The sequence below is a fragment of the Oryza sativa genome, chromosome 6, assembly GCF_034140825.1.
Source record: "Oryza sativa Japonica Group chromosome 6, ASM3414082v1".
NCBI lineage: Eukaryota > Viridiplantae > Streptophyta > Magnoliopsida > Poales > Poaceae > Oryza > Oryza sativa.
Genome location: NC_089040.1, coordinates 31,170,405 through 31,182,960, shown reverse-complemented (window position 1 = coordinate 31,182,960; position 12,556 = coordinate 31,170,405). Strand labels below are relative to the sequence as shown.

The 12,556-nt window shown below is 40.0% G+C and overlaps 1 protein-coding gene across 1 annotated transcript; it reads right to left on the bottom strand.

Moving 5' to 3' along the window:
- Positions 1-5,482: 5,482 nt before the first annotated feature.
- LOC4342059 (CDPK-related kinase 3) lies at positions 5,483-12,150 on the bottom strand. The gene is made up of 11 exons (XM_015788742.2): positions 11,325-12,150; positions 9,271-9,401; positions 8,954-8,995; positions 8,748-8,856; positions 8,541-8,619; positions 7,912-8,208; positions 7,693-7,802; positions 6,912-7,016; positions 6,719-6,781; positions 6,049-6,216; positions 5,483-5,871 (listed from the first exon to the last, which is right to left on the bottom strand). The coding sequence occupies exons 1-11, from the start codon at positions 11,952-11,954 to the stop codon at positions 5,734-5,736; spliced, it is 1,872 nt and encodes a 623-aa protein (XP_015644228.1). The 5' UTR covers positions 11,955-12,150; the 3' UTR covers positions 5,483-5,733.
- Positions 12,151-12,556: the final 406 nt, after the last annotated feature.

The window sequence follows — 12,556 nt, the reverse complement described above, 5'->3', positions numbered from 1 at the left end:
GGACAGGCAGTACGAGAAACTGAGAAGCATTGCAGATCACACACACATGTACCGTACACATTCAGAAGATTCAGACAGATAATCTAGTTTAATTTATTTTCTTGGTGATTTTCTCCCCTTGCTAATTACTCCCACCATCCCAAAATATAACGGATTGATACATGTTTTAGTTAATTGCAAAACTACCTCTTATTATGATCCACTGAACATGCCAGATTAGATTTTTTTTTTCATCTCAACGTGCAGTGAAAAGTAAAAGTAAATCAAACTGATCAGAGTGCTATGCGGTCATCATGTTTATGAGAGGTGTATAGTTTTTAGCATTCCCGAAATTCGGAGAAATCCAATCCAGATCATTCCCGAAATTCGGAGAAATCCAATCCAGATCTAGCTAGTGGCACCAAATTAAGTTTTCACAAATAATTAAGCAAGAATTGATACTCTAGTACTAGCAGCTAGTTAGTGGTAGGTCACTTTTGGTGATCAATAGGGAAAGAGAGATGTGTATGTGTGCGTAGGTCAGAACTCCATGTAATGTGGAGAATGAAATAGAATCGTGCTTGATTTTTCTTTTTGAAAGTTGTGTTCGATTTGGATCTCTCCATAGCTGCTATTAAAACCCTAGGCCATTGATGTGGCAGCATACTTGTCCTCAGAGATGTCATTCTACAAGCTACACTTCATTATTCATTAGTGTTCATCATCGATTAAGCATGTGAAATTAGGAACTAGAATGATGTTGAACCCAAAATTTAAGGCTATGACCGGTTGAACTATAGCTGAATAAGCTGTCAAAAAATGAATGACAAACATAAATAATTTATGATTTTTTTATATTTATATTATTAGCAATTTTAAAAATAAGGCTGAAAAATAGACTATATATGGTAGAAAAACCCAAAATAACTTTCAAAATTCAAATTTTGGTTGCGGCTAATAAGTCAACAAGCTGACAATGAAGACCTCGTCATCCATCCATATGTTTCTTCCTTTCTTTATGTACTATATTCTCTTCATGCCTTCTCTTTCCCTATTCATAAGAGGTAAAATAAGCAAACATCTACTCACAGTAAAACATTCTTGGGCGATCAAGGTAAGGAAAGAATTTTCTTTTAAGAAAAGGTGAGAACAGAATATCATCAATTCATATAGTAAGAACATACTCTAATAGTATACCATCTCGCCGTATCTAAAATGAAAGAATAAAGAGGGATGCTCTATATTTGCCAATAGTTTTATTGACCTCTAGAAGTGCACATGAGACACAGTCGAATCGAGTGGTTTATCGACGGCACCAACTACTTTTTCCTTCGAAAAATCACCAATTATTGGGTTCAACACATCGGGAGAAATAGAATAAAACTAAAGATGATTGAAACAGCCAATGGTGTTAGTACAAAGCATGAACAGTGGTAGAGATGATGGAGGGGATACGGAGAGCATCCTTTTGTGTACGGCAAAAGAAGCAGCAGGTGGACAAAGCGAAGGCCATAGTTTTTTTCTTACAACAAGACAAATGCATTGTGTTTTTGCCTGAAAAAAAGGACAAATGCATTGTACCATGCGTGATGAGACTATCTTGTGTAGTGGAGTATTCCATGGATTCCATTCTGGACTCTTCCATTCCCTTGCAATCTTTGCCTCTGCCTTGGAATGGCCTCCACTGCCTCTCCTTTCACCACCTGGATGTTGACTTTGAGGCAATATCTCTGAATTTTCCAGGCTTGTATAAAAACTGAACAATTTTCGACTCAAATTTTATAAGTCCATGACCATGACAATAGTTCAGAGGAGGTTCCAATATATTCTTTAGGACAGCTTAATTGAGTCATGTATGGGAATTTGTCACCGTTTGTATAAAAACCGAACAATTTCATCTTTTTTTGGTCTTTGAGAGGAGCTAGAATATTTTTAGTGTAAAAGCTGGTACCTCCGATATCTAACACTAGAAAACGTGACACCCATCGGTACCTTATCAACAACCGTAATAAATAAAAATGTAAGTCCATGACAATAGTTCAGATGAGGTTTCAATCTCTTGTGCAGTTAGTCATGGTCTCATGGACTTGCAGTCCAGAAGAGTTTGATGGAAAGTGCTGAATTCAAGATGTCCCTTCTATCTAATTTAGTGTGTGGTTGGCAATTTATAAGACCAGCTTGATCAAATATCAATCTATCATGAATGATTGTGTTAAAGAACTCAACAACGCGTCAGCTATAGATAGAAGAAAATGAACGGACTGACTCACTAACACCCTCGTGTCGACATTACCACGTCGACCTGATTAAGACGGGGTTTCATTGACAGGTTTGTATTCATCCACGTTAGTTGCATTAATTCTCATCCAATCTGATCATCACCAAACATTTTACTTTACAAGTTTCTTCATCGTCACTGTCAGACAAGTTTGATAAGGTACAGTTCAAGGACGGTTCCATTGCACGGACACGGACTATCTGTTCCTAATGGCAGAATATCAATCGATCAGTTAATTCTCCTGTAAAGATGCTGTCATTCTCTGTATATACATGCACAAAAATATATTCAGTGATCATGAACAGTAACCTATTCTTTGCAAAATGCTGATAAAGAATGAGTTTTTCTCTCTCTTTTTTCTTTTTGGTTTCTGAAGCAGATAAAGTAGGGTTGAAATTGGAGGCTTCAGTTTCAAGTTCAACGATTGCTGCTTGGTTCATCCAAGCTGATGACCTAGCTTCTTTGTCTGCGTCTACAAACCAATTAGTAGGTTCAGGCTATCTGATTCATATGGTCCATTTCCATAGATGTGAACTAGACATAGTTTTTAGCTGAGGTAGGGTCGCAATTTGGCGATTGGTATGAATTCCCAAGAGTATATTCATCCAAACGCCAAGCGAGTAATCATCACCTAAACAAGTGGTTAGATTTTTTGAATCTTGCTTCAGAATTTGGTACAGTTGTTCGATCTTTCTCTCTCTTTCAGTTTTGACCTTGTGAAGAAGTCGCAATATCATGCGTGCCAACCTTGTCAAGCGACGGTACTTTTGCACAGTATTTAGATATAATCATTTTTATTTAAGAAAGAGATGGCATTAAGTACACCCTTTGTCCCAAAATAAGTTCATTTGTAGGTTTCTTTGTTCAATGTTTGATTGTCCGTCTTATTTTTAAAAAGTTATGATTAGTACTTTTGTTGTTATTAGATTATAAAATATGCATGAATAGTATTTTATGTGTGACTTACATTTTTAAAAAAAATTATATTTTTTCAAATAAGACGGACGGTCAAACATTGAACACAAAAACCCACAAATAAACTTATTTTGCGACGGAGGGTGTAGATGATATAATCACTTCAATTGATAGCAACGCACCAATCATATACTGTGACCTCTAGACTAGGAATTTGGGATATGTATGCTTTACTGTGCATAATCTGGTTCAGAAATTTCAGAAGTTCAGATGAAGGAGAGGGAGAGGAGAACAACTCGAAAGAACAAAATACAACAAAAGACTTGCATCTTGTTTCCTGTGGGCTGAAGCCTGAAAGGACCACATCTTTTTTATGACAATGAAATCATCATTAAAAACAGACCATCTTTGATTAATCGGCCCGTTTCTTTTCTCATCGAAATGGTTTCATTAACGAGAGGAAGTGAGCTCCTTCATGAACAACTGAAGCAGCATCACCGATCGATCGAGTAATTCTGATTCTAACTGTAATTCTCTCGCTTGAGTGATGATCAGTTTGACGCGATCGATAGGAGAGATCATCTCTGTCTGACATTTACAAGTGAACCGAGCACGATCTGACGCGGCATTGCAGCTCACGGTGACAGCAACAGAGTAAGTGGGAAAGCAATTTGGTGTATAATTCAATTATATAATACTATATAAGATGAACAGACAAGTACTCCTACTCCCTCCGTACCAAAAAAAAAAAACAAACCCTAGGTTTTCGTGTCAACGTTTGACTATCTGTCTTATATGAAAATTTTTTATAATTAGTATTTTCATTGTTGTAGATGATAAAACATGATTAATACTTTATGCGTGACTTATCTTTTAAATTTTTTCATATTTTTTTCAAATAAGACGGACGGTCAAACGTTGGACACGGAAACTAGGGTTTGTCTTTTTTTTTTTAGGACGGAGGGAGTACGTCGTAGTCTGATGAGATGGGTGTGTGTAGCCATCTCCCAGCTGGAAACACAGTAATAAGTTGCAGAATTAATCCCATTTCCGGTCGATTTCTGGAACCCATGAAAGCGAAAACGAGAATATGTACTCAGTGACAGCACCATGAGTAGGACAGCAAACTTGTTCTTGTTTCTTCATCTCGTCAGTACACAGGCAGCAGCAAGATCGATGGCGAGAGCAGCATAGAGAGAAAAAAAAAATTCTCTGCTCCAATGGCATTGCAGGTTGGAGATCGCAGCGATGATGATGATGATGATGATGGCGATGGCGTGCAGTGGATGGAGCTGAGTTCTTGCAGAGATAATCCGATTCCAAGACCGTGTTTGGCACGACGAGAATTTTGCGTGTAGAACTGGACACCATGGGAGAAAACTTTGAGATGTCATTAGTATCTGAATAGTGAATACTATAGTAAGCATCAGTTTTAGTTTTGACTGACGACAGAGCGTGTGATGAAGATGGTGCCATGAGCAGAAGGGAGTTCGTAGCAACCAGGTGCTTCGTCAGAGATTCAGAGGAGGATCACACACGAACGTGGCGTTGCTGAGATGATGCCTTAAGCAGCAGCTTCAGGATTCAGACAATTACCCCCATCGCAAACGAATGTCGCGGTTTGTATTCTCAGCGCAAAGAGCCAACCCAGTTACCGAAAGAAAGTACTCCCCGGTTTCAAAACATAGGACGTATTTTATTTCATTAGAATACAATTTGATCGATAATTAGTCCATTATGATATTATTTGTGTGATAAAAAAACATAATTACAAGTATTTATGTGATACAAAAGCATAATATAAGTAAGTACTTTTGAATACGAATATAATAATTTTAATTTTATGTTAAAAAATATATCCAGACAGAGTATTGTTGATTGAAGCTTGATCTAACTAAAGTGGTTAAGGGGCTGTTCAGATTTATGTCATTTCAAACCATACCATTTTTTGTAAAGTTGCTAAAAATATACATACATTAAATTTCTTGCTAAAATTTAGTAAATACATAAGAAATCCTGACAAAATTTTGATAATATTGACAACTTACCAAAATTTGGTTAGATTTATTTTGGTTTCAATATGAACAGCCCTAAGAGTTGGTGCACTTCGCTTTGCCATCTTCAGGCCCATTTGCAATGCTGCAATACGGCCATAGAAGAATCTCCCTTTGGGCTCTGCAGTCTGCACCATGGCTCGTTTGCAACAGAATATGAAGAATGACAGCTTAAGAGAGAAGATTCAGCTAACAAATGTATCGACAATGATGCATTCATGGACAAATGATTTGTATTTTGTAGGAAGGTCTGAAATTACTGGGCAAAAAAGAACAACATGACACTATATTTCTTGAACAAACATATCATTCGATTCATTACAAAAGATCTTTACATGTATTCTCTACAAAAAACTATGATGACAACAGCCGACAGCAGCACGAACAAGAATAATGATCATATTGACCAGAGGGATAGGAGCAGGAGGGGAAAACATCAATCAGGGTCACATAATGAGCGGCTTTAAAATTAGAAGAGAAAAGAATACATTTTCTTTTGCAAATCGCTTAATGCCGTCTTGTATTTGAGCCCCTTATTGTGACACCATGTAAAAATTTGGTAAACCCGAGAAAGTTTAGCTTGCCATCGGATTTTCTGATCCAGTCTTGAACGATGGAGTAATGAGTTGGAGCAAGATTTAATTCCTGTACAGAGAAAGGTTGGTCAGGGTAACCGTTATAGTTACGAGAAAAAATGTTACTTCTCCATGGATCCCACAAACCATGGTAGTGAAATTGCAACAATATTATCCACACAAACATTACCCTACCAACTAAGGCAGCTGTGGTGTCAGATGGGATCATGGAAATCATCATAAATACCTGTGCTAATTCCTCAACTGATATGACTCGGTTGCCCTCTTGTTCAAATTGCTGGAAAGCTGTTCCAGCAATCTCCTCCCACCTTTCCAGTGCCTCAAGCTGGTAAGGACTGATTGCTGCGGCACAGAACTCTTCAAAGTCCATTCTTCTGTATGCAAGTGGTTCCAACTGGGATAGAATCAATATACACAACACTGAGATCAGCAACTTCAACCACCAATGAGATGTATTTTAAGAAATTAAAAAAAAACACAGGATGCAAGGAGTTAGAAAAGAAACAAACAAAGCAATAATGGCCATCAGTTCATCATAATAGCTTTGGTTGTATGGCTTTGCAACAAAAAAATTCAGTATATGGCTTTCAGCATTAAAGGTAATGATGGAATTCGTATAGTAATATAAATATTTAAGCAGGTACCATAGAAGGGTGATAGTACAACTCTTGTTGTGCATCACAAATTAATCACATTATGGTCAATATCAATCAAAATATGGTTAATTTCTACTACATGTACAAGATAAACAGCCATCCAGCATGCCAAATGAGCCTTTGCTTGACAACTGGAAATTATGCTCTCTGGTAACTTTGCATGATCTTGTACTTTGAATATAGGTCAATACAAATTGAACATTCTCCTAGTACTTAAAGTCGTCGGTGAAATTTCCTTACCGCATGCAAAAATTCAAGAACCCTCGATTCCTTCATAGCATCAGTTAAATATCGCGTTAGTGCCTGAATAAGATAGTGAATTAAGAGGTTAAAACTATGATTTACTTACAGGTAATGTAATGCACATTGGATGACAAGTGTCATGTGTGCCTTTATCTCAATGAGGTAGTCAGAAATAATATGGTAAACTCACCGTCCGAAAGTTGTCAAGTGATACAAACCCATCTCTAGGTTCGAGCAGTTTAAACTGCAGTTTGAGATACAAAAGTTCATCTTCCCTTAAAGCCTTGGATAGTGCCTGTGACAGTACTCAGATTTCAGTAATAAACAAATATATGGTTGAGTTGCACCACAATTTGCTGGCATCAGCAAATTTATAACAAGGACTTTTAACGCACAAGTTTGAGCAAAACCATGTCCACTAATTGATACCACCCCCACAGTAACACATGGAAAAATGCAAGGCCATAAACGAAAGACACAACTTGACTATCAGTAAAAGCTTAGCCAAAGCACATGTAAGGACAGGAAAGGGATCCACACGCTTTATACCACACATAGGAATGATACTGCAAGCATATTCAGTTTTTCCACTTGGCAGAGTTAATAGTTAACACAGCCTTCATCTTTTATTTTTATCATTTTATTATTTTTCTCCCAAATTAGTCTAGGGAGACTAACTTGGGAACTTGACAGCTCCTTAATATATGAACATCCCTAACAACCTGACAATAGTATATAACATATGCACCGATGATGCTGACAATTATTTTGCAAGAGATAAGATATGCAGTCCTAACCAAACTAGGCCCTTGCATCTTACATACAGCCAGCCAGCCATGATCTTGTGCATATAACAAAACATTTAGCCAGTCCATGCAAATTTATTAGCCAGAGTACATATCAGTAAAATCAGTGAAACATCAAAATAATAATTACAGATGCAGAGAAGATCATGATAATCTATAACGAACCTTTAATGCCAACCGTTTAAGAGGTGTAGCGCGGAGGTATTGCTTAATTAATCTGAAGATGAGTATGTCCAGCGGGATCTGCCTTTGTTCATCTCGCAACCAAGGATGAGCTGCCAAAGAAAACAAGTGTCATCCTCTCATATACGATTTATGATAGAGAAATAAAACAACTAGTGCCATACTACACAACAGTTATAGATAATAATGTTGACAACTTACTCAGTGCTTGAACAGCGGTCATTCTTTTGCGGTAATCTTTGTTCAGAAATCTCTTCACAAAATCCTTAGCTTCAGCTGATACTGTAGGCCACGGTGAATCATCAAAGTTGGGATCAGCTCTCAACACAGATCGGAATATTCCTGATTCTGTTCGTGCCCAGAATGGCCGACTGCCACAGAGCAGAATGTACGTTATGACACCTATACTCCAAATGTCTGCTTCCATACTATATGATCTGTGTAAAACCTCTGGGGCAACATAATATGCACTTCCAACAATATCATTAAGCCTTTCATCTGCATTATATAGCACAAAATACAAAGAACAAGGTGTCTGGTCAGCTAATGAAATACCAAGCAACAGTGAAGAGAAAAATAGTTAGCCAAAGTTCATTAAAAGCATCAGGACACAAGCCACAAAAAATGAATGATGCATTGTCAACCTGGAATATAGATAACTCAGATTAACGTAAAATGAATTAGCCCAGGACAGGATGCCACAGCACAGAATGTAAACAATAGGCATGAACAACAAGCCAAGGTAGTCTATATAAATCAAGATTATCCACAAGCCATACCTAATACGGAATGCATGTTAGTACACACAAAGATGAAGACTAGTTTATTACCTGGTCTAATGAAATCAGAGAGACCAAAATCAATCAACTTCATGGGAGCATTTTCATCCCTGGTTGTGAAAAGGAAATTCTGGACAAAAGAATAGAACTATGTCATAAAAATAGCCTAGCATTCTACAAGTATAATTTACAAATGTGACTGCATACGTATACGAATGTAAACTACACATAAATTAGTTCCAAGATTTCAAAGCACACCTCTGGCTTCAAATCACGATGCACTACCCCCTGAAGATGACAGAAGGCTACTACGCTCAAAATCTGTACAACAATCGCTTTGGCATCTTCCTCTGTGTATCTCCCGCCTCTTCAATAGTTCAGGTTAGCATAATTGGTAAGGATTAACAAATATACAGAGATAGTATTAGTTTACTACTATGCATAAAGAAAAATGTAGAAAGTACCTGGCTAATATTCTGTCTAGCAATTCTCCTCCCTCACATAATCTGTTAAGGAAAAATGATTGGAAAATTACTTCCTTAACAATATTAAATAAGGTGCGACAAATAGTGATTTTCTGCAATGGTAGGTAGTAGACTAGTAGATAACACAAACATCAGTAGATAGAATAGGAAAAAAGCAGATAATAATAAAGTAACTGTGGAGCTCATAGACAAGATATTTTGCATGCGTGTCAAGTAATCTGAGATCAAATATTGCCTGTAGAAAAATCTTAAGTATATTGGTTAAAATTACATATAAAAGTCATAAAAAAACATACTCCATGACAATGTAGACATTGAGGCCATCCTCACATGCATCATAGAATTTGACGAGATTATTGTGCCCTGATAACGCTCTCAAAATTTTTACTTCTCTACGAACATCCTCAATGGATATTGCCGTTGTCATCTGCCAAACACAAGAGTAAATTGTTAAAAGTAAGTTGCTAAAATTTTTGTTTCAGTTCGAAGAACTAGGCACTGCAATAAATTTATAGGTGCCGTTGTGAAGGTACTTGCACCATTGCAGTTCACATCAATGAAAAGAGAACAAACAAATCAAATAATACGATAAGTAGGACCCATTCTACTACATTGCATGCTTTCATTTATAAATTATTTTATAAAGTTGGATCAAGGGAACCGGAGCAACAATAGGACACTTGACAATTAGCTGCCCTGCGGAAATCCCATTATTTATCATGTTAAACTGCTGCTAGGTTGAGTTGAAGACTGATTATAAGAAACTTGCGCTGCATAGAGTAAACTTAATTTCTAAACTCTAAGGAAACCATTTGTGTGTTAAATATCATGTCGGTTTGATCTTTGACCCAAGAAAGGGTCTCCTGAGATGGTTACTAATTGATAAGTGATAACAAGATTAACCGTATGAGCCTCCCACTAGGGCTACTGGACGTGCTACCGAATCTTCCAGTTAGTTTAAAAATGGTTTGTCATTATCTCAAGGTCCCAGATTTTTGGCATTTAATGCAGTCTGCCAGCAAATATTTAGCTTGTGATATATTTAACTGTTTAGACAACAAACATCCAGAATGTATTAAAAATATTTCTAAAAACTATGAAACAGTTTTCTTCAAATAATTAAATGATTTTTCTGAAAGGCTAAAAGTAAAGCAGATGCCTATTGATGTTCAGATTCCATAAATAAACCAGTTGGAACCACCGATACTCAGCTATGACATATCTGATATCCTAAAAAGCAATGTGAATATCTGTTGTGGTGGTAGACAATCAGGCCAATTCATATTCAGATCATGAATCATTTCGAATTATGTAGTGCCTGATCCATGAAGCCCCTGACAATAAATAACAACCAAAGGGCACTCTACCCATTTTTGTTGTATCACTCAATTAAGTAACAGTACCATATGCCATGTGTCTCCTAAATCAACTCTAAGCTCTGTAGCCTCCTTGGATCTTTCTCCACTTCAAATGTCTTTAGTACATGTCAGCCTGCAGTTGCTGTGACACTACCTCCCACTGATTGTGAATTGTGACTGGCAAATGGTGACACCCAAAACCTCTCTTTCCTATGATGTGCTTTTCGAAACTACCGTCTCATATGGACTAAAAATACCGATAATTGATCACTAGACCAGTGTATTCATGTCAGCTTTTCCCCAGATGTGTCACATGAAAATCCACCTCAAAATCGACAATCCTTAACTAAAAGCCAAAAAGGACAGATAAAAAAGGTAGGTTAGGACATGTACTGCTGATTGGTTAGAATATCATTTATCACTAGCAACGATTGGCTAAGTCACCAATTTAATCAATGTACTAGCTGCATCCAAAAGCCTCTTCACACCACAAATTAAGACTTGGGTAACTGTTCGTCCCTCACAAATGCAACTATCTTCCCCTACTGTTTCCAGTCAAAAAAGAAAAACAAATGTAACTCTCTAAAGGAGGAAAATGCAGAAATATCCTGGTTCAACCTTACTGTCTATTTCTCTGAAAGACAAACTCCTCAAAAAAAATGAAATTGAATGAGATAATCCTACTCCAGAAACTGAGCAAGATTAACCAATCGCCAATGTAGAACTAATGTGGCAAAATCCGAGATTCGCAATCTTCCATTTGTGCCAGTATCCTTGGGGGGGGGGGGATAATATAATAAGACAAAATTCCTAAATCTCAGTTACTTCTATCCTTCAATCTCGATCATACGAATCATAACACTGACCTAGATTTCAGTTATTTCTTCAAAAATGGCGCGACGGCAACAACTAAATTTTGAATTCATGAAACAAAAAGGTGAACCAGAGCTTAAAAAAGCAGCTTATCACCACCAGCAGCAGCGAGCTCTGACCTTAGCTTTGGCGATGATCTTGACGGCGACGGTCTGTCCCTTGTACTCGCCCTTCTTGACGACGGCGGAGCAAGTGTGTCCGAAGTGGCCCCTCCCCACCTCCTTCCCGAGCTCGTACTTCGCGCCGAAGTTCTTCGAGAACCCGAACGTCTTGTCCAATGGCCTCTCCGTCTCCGCCCCATCCGCGGCCCCTCCACCGCCGCCGCCAGCGCCCACGCCTCCCTCCTCCGGTATCGTCCCTTCCTTGGGCTTCCCCCCACCCAGCCTCTTGGCGAGCGTGGCCTTTATGTGCTTGGCCGGCGACGGCGGCGGGAACGGCCGCTTGAAGAACCTCCTGGGCGTCGACCTCGCCGGCGACGGCGACACCCCGGCCGGCAGCGGGCTCGCGCCCCCGGACGGGTACGGGCTCGGCCACGCCACCCCAGGCGTCTGGTGCCCCGGCGTCGTCGATCCGGACTTACTCCCACGCCGCCTCGGCGTCCCCACCTGCTGCGCCTGCGCCTGCGCCTGCTGCCGCGGCGGCGTCGACGGCAGCCCGTTCGCCGGCGGCGGCGACTGGTGCTCCGTCACCACCCCGCCCTCATCGTCCGCCGTCCTCCCCGACGCGCCCTTGCCGTAGCACTGCCCCATGGCAACAACAACAACAGCCTGTCGGCGCGCGCGGGCGCGGGCGCGGGCGCAGCGGAATTAGGGTTAGGGTTTGGGGCCCCCCGCACCGCCGCCTCGCGAGGTGGAGGTCGAGGAGGTGGAGGCGAGTCGCTCGTTGGGGAAGAAGAAGAAGAAGAAGAGGAGAGAGAGAGAGAAATCGGAAATGGCGTTCGTTACCAATTTCTCTCTCCTCCCCCACCTCACCTCGGGCTTACATTACATCACTCCAGGGAGGCGACTGTCAATTCCACGTTTTCCCAGGGGCCAATGTGCAAAAGTGCCAGGAAATATTTTTTTATTGTAACGCCTTTCTGGTGGCGGGTCCCACGAGGGGGTGGGCCCACGCGTCAGTGACCCGTTCGTGGCGCCGCGTACGGAAGCCGTGCGTGGGAAACGGAAAAGGGGGAGAAAGGGGAGGTGGCAATGAATGAGTACGGGGTGAATGACAGGTGGGGCCGTGTGGACTCGTGGCGGGAGGTGGGTGGTGGGGGGAGTGGGTGTTTGGTGTTTGTGTGTGAGGTGGGGTGGTTTGGGGGGCGCTCCAGAAACACGGCGGGTGGCCGGGGCAGTTGATGCTTCCGTTG

Excerpts from the sequence above, each read along its gene's own strand:
- LOC4342059 (XM_015788742.2), bottom strand. The coding sequence starts at position 11,954 with ATGGGGCAGTGCTACGGCAAGGGCGCGTCGGGGAGGACGGCGGACGAT. Across the intron at positions 8,857-8,953 it reads CTAGACAGAATATTAGCCAG|AGGCGGGAGATACACAGAGG; the intron begins GTACTTTCTACA and ends GAACTATTGAAG. Across the intron at positions 5,872-6,048 it reads CAGTTGAGGAATTAGCACAG|GAATTAAATCTTGCTCCAAC; the intron begins GTATTTATGATG and ends TTCTCTGTACAG.